The following is a 12,332-nucleotide window of genomic DNA, read 5'->3' on the forward strand; positions in this document are numbered from 1 at the left end:
ACCCTTTTTATTGTGAAAATGTACGTTTTAAGCTGTTCTTAGATGTTTGGTACAAGTAGAAAGTGGAGAAATTCCTTCGTATGTGCACTGAATTCTGTTCTCTATAATATTTGTCAGGTGCGAAAATAGTCTCACCTTTTATGAAATGGATGCTTTATCTATAAATGTATAAGTTACTTACCAAGTTATTTGGCATCAGGGCTTTGTTAGTCATTCTTTGTGTCATGATATTGTTAATACTCTCAGTTATAAGTCATGTAAAACAAATGGGTATAAATATGGTAGTTAAATTTGCTATGTTAATTTTAGCTTTACAGTGACTTTCTGTTGAAAGTCTTTAAAAATAAGTTTCACTTCCATTGAAAAAACAGACTTTCAGAGATTTCAGCTGATAGCATGCAGCTACAAATTTTCTTTGCCCTAACAAGTATTCTCCTAGGGAGGCATTAGACAAGTGAAAACTCACGCAACTGTATGACTTGATTGATGACTTTGTCAAAAGAAACCTTGACAAAATGTGTGGGAAACTTTCTTATTAAGACCAAAATTCATTCAATGAATAAGGGACAAAGTATTACTGAAAAACATATCTATTCTCATGTAACTAGAGTGACAGGTAGGTATAAAATAAGAAGGACATTAGAATAGATACTTCAGAATTTGGTAAGACTTGGGAAAGCAATTGCCTGGAGGCTGAGACTTTCAACATACGAATTCTGCAGTAATTAATATTATCATAAGAGTTAGGTTAAGTATTTAAGTAGTTAGAATTAAAATAGTCAGCAGTGCATGTTTATCTCATATGCAAATCAATAAATACCTTTTTAGTTGTTACCTTCTGGAATAAGTTAGATATTTATGAGTATTAGTACATTCCCTGAAATATGAAAGGATTTCATTGTTGCCAGGTCAGAATCCTTGAGTCTCTTATGCAACCCCATGGTGAGAGCACCACAACATCAACAACTGAAGGCTTTAAAGGCAGCACCAAAGTACATTCTCAGATGGACTAAGCAAAAAATGTGAACTTGCTAGTGATAGAGCATCCTGAGAACATGTCTAAATATAACAAATTTGCAATTCTGATTAGGAATCGTAAATGGTTTTTATGCTTTTTCCTTTCAATGCATTTGTTTGTAACATGGCAAAACAAAAGAAAAACAAAAAGCAGAGTGTGTGAGTGTTTTTAGTTGCAGTGGTTCTATTAATTCATTCTTGGCTGGTGCAGGTTTTTGGTACTGCTAGAGACAGATCAAGATTCAATATTGCATGAACAAACAAAATGGCTCTTTTATTAAACAATCATTCCATGTTTTCAAGTAGGGTGGAGTAAAATAGAGTAGCTTTTATTTGTCATTTCTCTCATATATATCTGAAACAGTAAAAATGAGACATGTTCCTACAATACTGAGGTTTTCTGCTTCTTCTTACAACCCCATCTACTGGTATTTTATGTGGCACCTTCAAATGGCACTATGTATCTTGCTATTTCAAAATTCTAAAACCACACCATGTTCATGTTAACAGCATAGCTATGATGTGCTTAAAGGCATCTTCTATTAAAGGTAGTACATGTAACTAAAATAGCTGTACCATAACCTATAATAAATTTAAGTCAATAATTTCTCTTTGTGAGCACTGCACTATTTCAGCCCTTCCCTGTATTTGTGCTGAGACAATATATCACAATTTTGCTTGTTCCTGAAGAACAATCTTTACATCTTCCTAAAACTGGTTCTACTTTCGGAACAGTCCAACGTTTCTCATTACTCAACATTTCTCTTTGGCTAGGCGAAAGTGAGTACTACAGATGCTAGAGATTAGAGTCAAGATTAGAGTGGTGCTGGAAAAGTACAGCATATCAGGCAGCATCCAAGGAGCAGGGAAATCAATGTTTTGGGCAAAAGCCCTTTATCAGGAAGGGATTTCTCTTTGGCTGCCAACATCAACTGTGACAGGATTTATACCCGTCTCATCTGTAAAATCTACACTTTTAGCAAGAAGAGTGGAAATATTGTAATATTCACAATCTAGGGAACAAATATTGTTCGAATAATTTGAGAGCTTTTGAAACGGTAGTATTCAACATTTACGTTGAGACCAGAAGAAATTATCAAATCAATACATTTTCTTGAGTTCTGAGTTTTGCTCATTAAGAAGTAGGAAACTTCCATCTTAGCCACAGAAAGCAAGAAAACTTTCAGATTAGATTACTTACTGTGTGGAAACAGGCCCTTTGGCCCAACAAGTCCACACCAACCCACCGACCTGCCGAAGCGCAACCCACCCAGACCCATTCCCCTACATTTACCCTTTCATCTAACACTACGGGCAATTTAGCATGGCCAATTCACCTAACTTGCAGATTTTTGGACTTGTGGGAGGAAACCGGAGCACCCGGAGGAAACCCACGCAGACACGGGGAGAATGTGCAAACGCCACACAGTCAGTCGCCTGAGGTGGGAATTGAACCCGGGTCTCTGGCGCTGTGAGGCAGCAGTGCTAACCACTGTGCCACCGTGCCGCCCACTTCAGATGTTAGGAAACAACATTTTGGTTTTTTATAAGAACAAACATGTCCCGAGTAAGTAGTACGGAGATTCAGTGTTGCTAACTCCTATCCAACAGATCTTAAAAGGTAAGAAAAAAAAGGTAGAAAATATCTTCTTGCCATCAAGTTTTATTGTCAGAGATAAGACAAATTGAGTGACAATTGGACATATTGATTTTAGGCTAATGTATTGCTTTAAAATTAAATATTAAATATCAACAGGATGTAAACGGCCCCAGAAGGCTGTGGAGGCCAAGTCTCTGGATACTTTCAAGAAAGAGTTGGATAGAGCTCTTAAGGATAGTGGAATCAAGGGTTATGGGGATAAGGCAGGAACAGGATACTGATTGAGGATGATCAGCCATGATTATAATGAATGGTGGTGCTGGCTTGAAGGGCAGAATGGCCTACTCCTGCACCTATTGTCTATTGTCTATAAACAATTGCATTCAGTAGGTTCTTCTGCAGATGACCTTGTAACTCACCAAAATATAAAAGATAACACAGATACTTTTGAAAAAGTTCTGACAGCTTTTGGTCGCACTTCAATCTGAAATTAAATAACTTCTATTTAAAAAAAACAACATTTAACAGAAGTGTTCAGCATCAAGGGAGTCTAGAAATAAATTCACTAATGACCTCTGCTGATTAGTGGAGAATTGCGACTGTGGAAATATGAAGCCAGCATTCATAAGAGCCAGAGCAATTTTTGCAATTATTGATGAATCTTGTCAGATTTATTACAGTCCAAGCAAGATCAGACTTTGAAGGAGACTATTCAAATCGTATTAGAAACAGAAACTAGAAAGACTCACAGACAAATCCTGGGAAGGAGTCTTACGGGAGCAGACCTCAGACTCATCCACTTAATAACATGTTACAGACACAAATGACAAACCATTTCAGAGAGTAAGCCAATCCGCAGATATAAAGAGTCAATGTCAGCGCTGTGGAACATAAAAGCCTCACAAGAACAAGCAGTGCTCTGTACAACCAAAATGTTACTATATGTATAAAATAATAGATCACTTCTGCATGATGTGCAAAACAAGGATAATATCAGAGTAGCAAACATAATAGAGGTTACATGTGCATAGAACTCAAACCAATTGCACAATGACCACTGGAAAAGATACCTGATAGACTCTCGAGGGAAATTGATGATGTATCCCATTCGGGTTTGACAGAATTTATCTATGTCAATGGCCTTTCCATTAATTTGCAATTTGATGTAGATGAGAGTTCTTTTGGATGAAATGCCATGACTGAAGAAGTTACAGCCTACAGAGATGATATTGCATGGCACAGATGGAGTAGCTCTTCAGAGCAAGAGTCTGGCACGAGCAACACTGCAGTGAAAATTGGGGAGGAAAGTTGAAAATGTAGCTTATCATCAATCCCTCTCATGCATGAACTTGCATGAATGTCCTAACTATAGTAGTCAGAATTCAACTAATTCCTACAGAACAGCAGCTTTAAACACAAACCAGTGACATCTAACTGGTTAAGGTGCAACCAACAGAAGATATTTTTGGGCTTCCTAGCAGAACCTACAAAGAAGAATGAATCTATTGGAATTATGTACGGTGACAGAAGAGAATTGTTTCATATTATCAAATGCAAAGAACACATAGACTTTGCAGGACTGGTGGAAATGTTTTCCTTTCCTATCATCACTGGAGAAAATTCAGAAGACAAATATCAACCAATTGCCTGAAGTCGCACATACTGAGAACAAGGATGAGCAATATATCCCACTTGAGCTAATTGTTGAATTTTTTATAAAGGTTTTTCAGACAACAAGATAGCACTGAGCATATTGATAAAGTAGATTTAACTTTGATGCCAAATGATGAGCCAAAGCAAGTTCAAGAGTAACATTTCAATACTTCATTTTCCAAGGAAGAATTATTTTTTAAAAATTAGGCAAAGAAACTGCTAAGTAAACAACAATCCTTCAGTAAAATGACTGAGGAGGTGAAAATGTGTTGTAAGACAACCATAGACAGAGAATGAACATGTCCGACCTAATCAACATGTTGAAATAAAGTGCTTACATACTTCCACACAGAGGTATAAGCAAACTAGTGAACCAAGTAGACATGGCATAATATAGCTACTAATTAAAAATTAGCAAACTTCATTTGATTTGTTTACTGTCTGGGAGGTTCAAGAACTGCAGTCTGTCTGCATTCACTTCAACAAAATCAAAATACTGTAAATGCTGGAAATCTGAAATAAAAATAAAAAGTTCTGGAAGACCTCAAAAGATTTGACAGCATCTGTGGAGTGATAAATGTGAGTTAAAATTTCAAGGAGCTGACCTGTTGCCAGTTTAGATGAATCAGGAATAGTGCTGCACAGTGAATTATAGAGCAAGCAATTGGTGACTGAGCTTAGGGCTGTTTCAGTTCGATAGCAGTGTCAGAATCCTAATTGGAAAGTATTGTAGAGCTGTGAAAAAGATGGTCACATCTTTATGATAATAGTATGTTCAAAGATTTTGGACAGGAAAGAGAAATGAGTGATGAATGGAGATTTGCAGGGCAGAAAAGCATAAGAACCAAGAGCAGAAGTAGGCAAATCAGCCCTTTGAGTCTCCTCCACCATTAAACATTTTCGTGGTTGATCTTTCTTGGCCTCAACTTCACATTCTTGCCCAGTCTTCATAACCTTTCAACCTATTAATAATTAAAAATCTGTCTATCTCCTCAAATTTATTCCCAGCATCCACCACACTCGGGGTAATGAATTCTACGGATACACAACCCTTTGAGAGAAGAAATATTTCCTCATCTGTTTTAAATCTGCTACCTTTATCTTAAAACCATAGTCTATCGTTCCAGATTGTTCCATAAGAGGAAACATCTTTCTATATCTACTTTGTCAATCTGTATTAGCAGCTTATATATTTCAATTAGATTTCCTCTCATTTGTCTAAACTTGAGAGAGTTTGGCCTTCAGAGTCTAAATGAAGGACATTTCTTTTTGTGGGGAGGTTAATGGTGCACAATTTAAAGAGTGGGTGAAAGTCTCTGGAGAGAGGAAACCATTCACTATGTAACAGTATCAGTGACACTGATACCAAGAAGGAATAGTCAGTTTAACTTTGTTGTTGGGGAGGTTTCTGCAAACAATGATCCAAGACAGAATTAGTAGTCATGTAGAAATGATGGGTTGTTTAAGAAAAGCCAACCAGGATTTATTAAGAGGAACTTATGTTTAACTAGCTTTCTGTAGTTCTTTAAAGAGGTATCAGATGGACTCAATATAGGAAATGGTATTGATGTTGATGGGCACACAGATTTTCAGAGGGTGTTTCAATATAATGTCACACCACCAACATGTGGGAAGGTTATAGGTCATGATTAAAAATGTCAGTAGCAATATGGATTCAAAAATTGTCTGAGTGATAGACCACAATGACTTGAAAGTGATTTGCAAACAAAGCAACATTTCCATTCAGTGAACATTTGGGATCTGGAGAGCATTACCTGAAATTATGGTGGAGGCAGGTTCAATTGAAGATGGTATTGGATAACTATTTGGATAAAAACAGTATAAAAGAGCATGGGGAAAAAGTAGAAGATTGGCATGAGGTAATAATGCTCTTTTAGTGAGTCAGTGAAGGCACAAATGGCTTCCTTCCATCCATAAGATTTGTGTGAAGGAGAGAAATTGAATGGCCAGCAGTTTCGTGGAAAAATGGTCAAGAAAGCAAAAGATGGGATTTGTGGACTAGATGAGTTCAGAGACAGCATGAGGGCAGATAGGGAACCCCTTGAGAAAGATGTAAGTTCAGGGTTAGGGCAAGAGCAATGAACAGAAAATATAAATGACCATTCTTAGGAAAATAATTAAACAGTGAAGAGCCATCAACAAACATTCATTAAGTTGTTGAATCTTCAGATGCCATGGACCTGAGCTCTGAAATTTCTGAAATTTGGGAAAAGGATGGACATAAGAAAAGGAGGAGGTTTTGCCGAGGTAGTATGAGAGTTAATGTCAAAACTACAGCACAAGTTCTTAAAGGAGGAATCTCAGGGTTATTTCATCATATGGGTTCGACTTAGATGGATTAACTCGATTAGATGTGACTTCAGGGCTTTTTCAAACATTCTTTCATGAGTTGTCAGCATCACTGGTGGGCCAGAATTTGTTGCTCATTCTTAGTTGTTCAGAGGACAGGTGGAGTCAACCACATTACTGTGGGCCCAAAGTCACACACAGGCAAAATGTCCTTACTGGAGGACTAGAGCAGCTTTTATAGCAGCAGTTACATGATTGTCATTAAGCCAGATCTATATCCTGGATTGTTTAATGAATTCAGGTTTCACCATCTGAAAAGGTGGGTTTCGAACAAACATCCCTAAAACATTAGTCTGGACTTATGAATTTCTAGCGCAGTGATATTATATGCAGGAGCATGAGGTTGAGCAACATATCAGCCATAACTGAATGGTTGAGCAGGCTCAATGGGCAGAAAGCAATAGCAGAAGTCTTTTCCCTAGGATTGGGCAGTTCAAAATAAGAGGGCATAATATTAAGATGAGAGGAGAAATATTTAAGAAGGACAGGAGAGGCAACTTTTTCACACAGAGGGTGGTTCGTGTGTAGAATGAACTGCAAGATAAACTGGTAGATGCAGGTGCAGTTACAACATCGAAAAGACACTTGGACAGATACATGAATATAAAAGATTTAGAGGGATATTGGCCAAATGCAGACAAATGGGACTTGTCAAGTTTTGGAAATTTGGTTGGCTTGGATGAGTTGGACTGAAGGGTCTGTTTCTGTGCTGTATGATTCTATAATTCTATAATTCTGTAATATCTTCTGGTAAAAGGATAAATAAGGAAATGAGGGTAGAGTTAAATTAATATGGCAGTGGTAATGGAAAGCAATGGCAGCCTATAGATCAAGAATAATTAGGAAAGAGAAAGAAAGAATATTAAGAATAGGGTAATTGTGCTTATGTGAATGCAAGGAGTGTAAATTTTGCGTAAACTTTGAGTCACAACTAGTCCTATTTATCCATAACACCAGTGTTTATTGACTTACATTGGCTTCCAGTTAAGCAATGAGTTAATTGTATAATTCTCATCCTTCTTTTCTAAATCCTGCATTGCTTCACCCCTCCCTGCTTCTAATCTCATCCAGTTCCACAACATGTAAGATATTTGCAGTCTTGCAATTTTGGTCTCTTATTATGAATGTTTCTGGGTGTGTCTTTAACTACCAAGTCTGAGGTTTAGAATTCCCTGCTTAAACCTTTCACTTCTCTTTTCTTCTTTAAAATGCTACTTAAAATCTATTCTTTGACCAAATTTTTGATCATCAGCCTTAATATCTCTCCTTGTGGCTCAGAATCAATTTTTTATGCTCTAGTGAAGTACCTAACCACATTTTAGTATGTTTGATATTCTATATGGGTCAAATACGTTATTGATGTTGAGAAATGTTAGAATATAAGCAACAACTGGATATTGTAGGATAACTGGAACTTCATTGATAGCAAGTGATTTGTGTTTCAGAAAGCACTGTGAAGAGAAAACAGGAAGTGAGGTGGAATTATTTGTAAGGGAGGACTGAGTACATTGGAGTTAATGCTTGAAGTGGTTTGGGGTCTTTTTTGAATGGCAAGAGAAAATGTTGGCAATAATAATATTCAACAGACCAAGAATTAATTAAAGTGAGGTGAATGCATTGTTGAGAGGTGGGAACATAGATGTGTGTAAAATACTAATTCTGGGGGAAGATATAGGAATAGTAATATTGGAACAGATACTGAAATGAAAGTATTTGAAGGGTAGATGAAGAGGTTATTTTAAGGGGAAACTTACTGTATATTTGAAATTTGTCAAAGAGATTGGTCAAACAAATTAGATCCATGACACTTACTGAAAGGCATTAGGGAGGAAGACAAAATATAAATCGCTATAAAAATAGACTCGCGGTGCCAAGAAACTGAGAAGGGCAGCAAAGATGAATTGTGAGAAAAATATAGTTTAAAATTTAAGTATATTAGTGTTCAAGCATATCAGGTTTTAAGAAAGGCTACAAAGTAGGATGGATCATTTAAAAAACACTGATAAAAACTGTTGATTGAAAACTTATAAATTGTTGAAATATTAAACTGTTAGTTTTCACAAAACTACTTGAAAAAAATGTCAGAAATTGAAGATCTATGTTAAAATTGAATGTGGACAAAAATACTTCAAAATCACATAGACGAACATATTTGGAAAATTCAGGAAGGAAGTAGAAAGGTTCTTGCCAACAATATTGCAATGGAAAACAACAGCTGGGTTGACTACATAAATCAACCTCCTGCTTGTAGCTGTTACTGCAGGGAAACTTTTATTTCTCAGGAAGAAGAAGCAGTGAAAAGATAGACTGCCTACTTGGGAGGCCAGTTGACAACATTTGTCAGTCTCAACAAATAATAACAGTCAGGCCTCCAATTGAAACTCCCAGGTAGGCAGCATATCCAACATACTCAGCTATTTTCCTGGAATTTAAAATCCTAGCTGAGGAGAAACAAATGCAGATATCTCTCCACCCTGGAGGCTTCTGCCTCTATTCCTGATGAAGAGCTTTTGCCCAAAATGTCGATTTTCCTGCACCTTGGATGCTGCCTGACCTGCTGTGCATTTCCAGCGCTAGTCTGATCTAAACTCTGGTTTCCAGCATCTGCAGTCCTCACTTTTGCCGACTCATTCAAGAACTGTCTACCCACAGTCTGGTTTTACATTTTTTTAAATGTGGGAGGTGTGGGGTTTTTATTCATTTATTCAATGGACTATTGTTCATTTCCAGTAACACTATTACAAAGAAGATTGATCACATGTATAACAGTGCCACAAAAACAGTGAGTCACAGTTTACCCATAGGCTGCCAATGGGTAGACTGTGACTCACTGATTTTGTGCCACTATTATATATGTCACAATGAAATCATCAGCTTTTTGGCATTTTATATATGTGAGATATAGTGTTCTTGCAAAATTATTCACATTTTATGAAAATATGTGCTGATAATCCATCTTAAATAGTAGAAGTTAAAACGTTGACAAAAATGAAGGTTTATTAACTTAATTTCTAAGGAAGAAAATATGGACAATAATTCCTTAATTATTATAACTCTGCATTGTTTCTCTAATTCAGGTGCAATGGAATGAACCTGGTGCAATATATGAAGTCAAGCCAAAGGTCGAGCTTGCTTATCCCAAGTTTCCATTTGCAGTCGATGCGAATGGCAACATTAGTGTGACAGAACCATTAGACAGAGAACAGATTAGTGAGGTATGTTGCCATGCCTACAAGTTACAAAACATATTTTCTTCAAATGTTGGTACTAAGTTCTTAAAGTGGTTGAGGAGCGGAACTAATTGATATTTTTGTATTTCGAGATATAGCTTTACAACATTCATGATAATCTGGCAGAGAGGATTGCCTGGTCGCTGTAGAACCTGTCTGATTTTGATTCAATTGATTTCTAAATGTAGAATTTAATTGACCTATTATACACAAAACATAAAAACTTTGGAAAAATTCAAGTTGTTTTGGGTTGGGCATTTATTTGCTGCAAATGTGATGTTGCCCTCGACCATGCCACTTCTATTTTTTTATTCATTTTCAGCAATCTGAGGGAGTTTTGTTCAAATTAAGTTGTAAAATTTAATGTGGAATCAGGAAAAGAGAAGACCATACTAGGAAGACATTACATTTTGAGTTGGCACGATGACTCAGTGTTTACCACTGCTGCCTCACAGTGCCAGGGACCCAGGTTCGATTCCAATCTTTGGTGACTGTGCAGAGTTTGCACATTCTCCCCATGTCTGCATGGGTTTCCTCCCACAGTTCAACGATGTGTAGGTTAGGTGAATTGGCCATGCTAAATTGCCCATAGTGTTAGGTGCATCAGTCAGAGGGAAATGGGTCTGGGTGGTCGGTGTGGACTTTTTGGACTGAAGTGCCTGTTTCCACTCTGTAGGAAATCTAATCTAAAGACTGTAATGCTGAACATTTTAACTTATTTCTCAATTTTTCCAATTCTGTAACTAAGATTTTGCATGTAGGAATTTTGTGTGTGGTGACACTGTACACTTTTCAATGTGTTCTTGGAACCCGTACTTGAGTACACATTACAATAAACCATAAATTTAAATTGAAGTCTTCAGAAATCCTGTGAGGGTATTCATTGTGGAAACTGTTCCTGTTATTACTACCTGAACTAAAGTTTATTTACTGTGGCAAGTCCCAGAGTGGTCACTTTTTTTGAGGTGGGCTGCACTCTGGTCAGTTTTGCGATCAGCGTTTCAGCTGGCACTCGCCAACCACATGGGAACTGATTTGCAATTGGCAAGTTACAGAGAAGTTACAGTTCTTGAACAGAAAATGCTTTGTCTTCCTTTTTATAGAATTACTATTCTTGCGTATTTCACAGCTTAACCATGACTTTTGTAAGTGATGTAGTAATATTATTAAATCTATAGGAAAAGATAATGTGATCTGCATAAGACTACATTTTGGTGGTGTAGGAGTTGTGCAATTTTCTACCTACTGGTTAATACTCCTCATTGTCTAGTTTCTTTTGGCATGTGTTTAGTATATACTTTTAGTTTACGCACTGGACGAAAACAGACAGCCACTGGAAGAGCCATTGGAAATTACGATCATCGTGGAAGATATCAATGATAATTACCCCATTTGTAACCCAGAAGTAAAGTTTCTTGAAGTCCAAGAAAATGAACCTATAGGTGAGCACAGTCACATCATAAAATGTAAGATATCATGTTCTTTGTGTAAAAGCACCTGGGTTAGAATTAACCATATATAGTCAAACCCACTAAAATGAATAACTGATAAAAAGAATAAAACATTTCAGGTAGTGTAATCCTTTTTCTAGTTTTTTTTCCCACCAATGGGTTTCCCTGTTAAATGTTCATATGTATGATGCTGGATTTATTTTTTAAAGTTGTGCTGCCTCACTGAAGTTAAATGAGTTAAGGTCTTTTTATAAATGACTATTTCCCAGGTGTGAACATTGACTCGCGACAAACTTAGTTGCTGCTTCAGAGTCTTTCAGCTCATGAGGTGCTGGAGCACTAGTAGTTTTGTAATCAATGTGCCAAGCACCGTAGTTGAGGTGTACAAATTGCTAATGTTCAAAATTTGTAATATTTATAGTTTACTTCCTTCATGGGTCTATTTAAAAAAAAATGTTTTTCAAGGTTTAAGATTTTTTAAAAGGCATTATTTTGTAAATTAAATACACATTTGTGCAACTATCTCACAGTTAGGCACAAAAATTCACATGATGGTAATAAAATAGAAGCTTAGACTGGCCCACAGAGTGAAAAAGCAATATAAAGAGATTGAACTTTTAACATTCTTGCATAGGATGTGGAAATGTATGGCAAGGCCAGTATTTGACACATGTTCCTAATTCGCCTTGAACTGAGTATCTTGTGAGGCCACTTCAGAAGGCAGTTAAGAATCAACTACATTGCTGTGGTTCTGGAATTACAGAGAACACCTCTGGCGCACCCGGACCACCAACCCAACCACCCCGTAGCCCAACACTTTAACTCCCCCTCCCACTCCACCAAGGACATGCAGGTCCTTGGACTCCTCCATCGCCAGACCATGGCAACACGACGGTTGGAGGAAGAGCGCCTCATCTTCCGCCTAGGAACCCTCCAACCACAAGGGATGAACTCAGACTTCTTCAGTTTCCTCATTTCCCCTCCCCCCACCTTGTCTCAGTCAAATCCCTC

At 37.2% G+C, this 12,332-nt stretch overlaps 1 protein-coding gene across 1 annotated transcript in view; it reads left to right on the forward strand.

Annotated features, from left to right (window-relative positions):
• The window catches only part of cdh17 (cadherin 17, LI cadherin (liver-intestine)), a 96,269-nt gene that overhangs the window by 50,130 nt on the left and 33,807 nt on the right, over positions 1–12,332 (forward strand). Inside the window, exons 10-11 of the mRNA XM_043688147.1 lie at positions 9,718–9,855; positions 11,162–11,312. Coding sequence (XP_043544082.1) covers positions 9,718–9,855; positions 11,162–11,312 — 289 coding nt within the window. The remainder of the gene's footprint in view (positions 1–9,717; positions 9,856–11,161; positions 11,313–12,332) is intronic.

Source organism: Chiloscyllium plagiosum, chromosome 4 (assembly GCF_004010195.1).
Source record: "Chiloscyllium plagiosum isolate BGI_BamShark_2017 chromosome 4, ASM401019v2, whole genome shotgun sequence".
Classification (NCBI taxonomy): Eukaryota; Metazoa; Chordata; class Chondrichthyes; order Orectolobiformes; family Hemiscylliidae; genus Chiloscyllium; species Chiloscyllium plagiosum.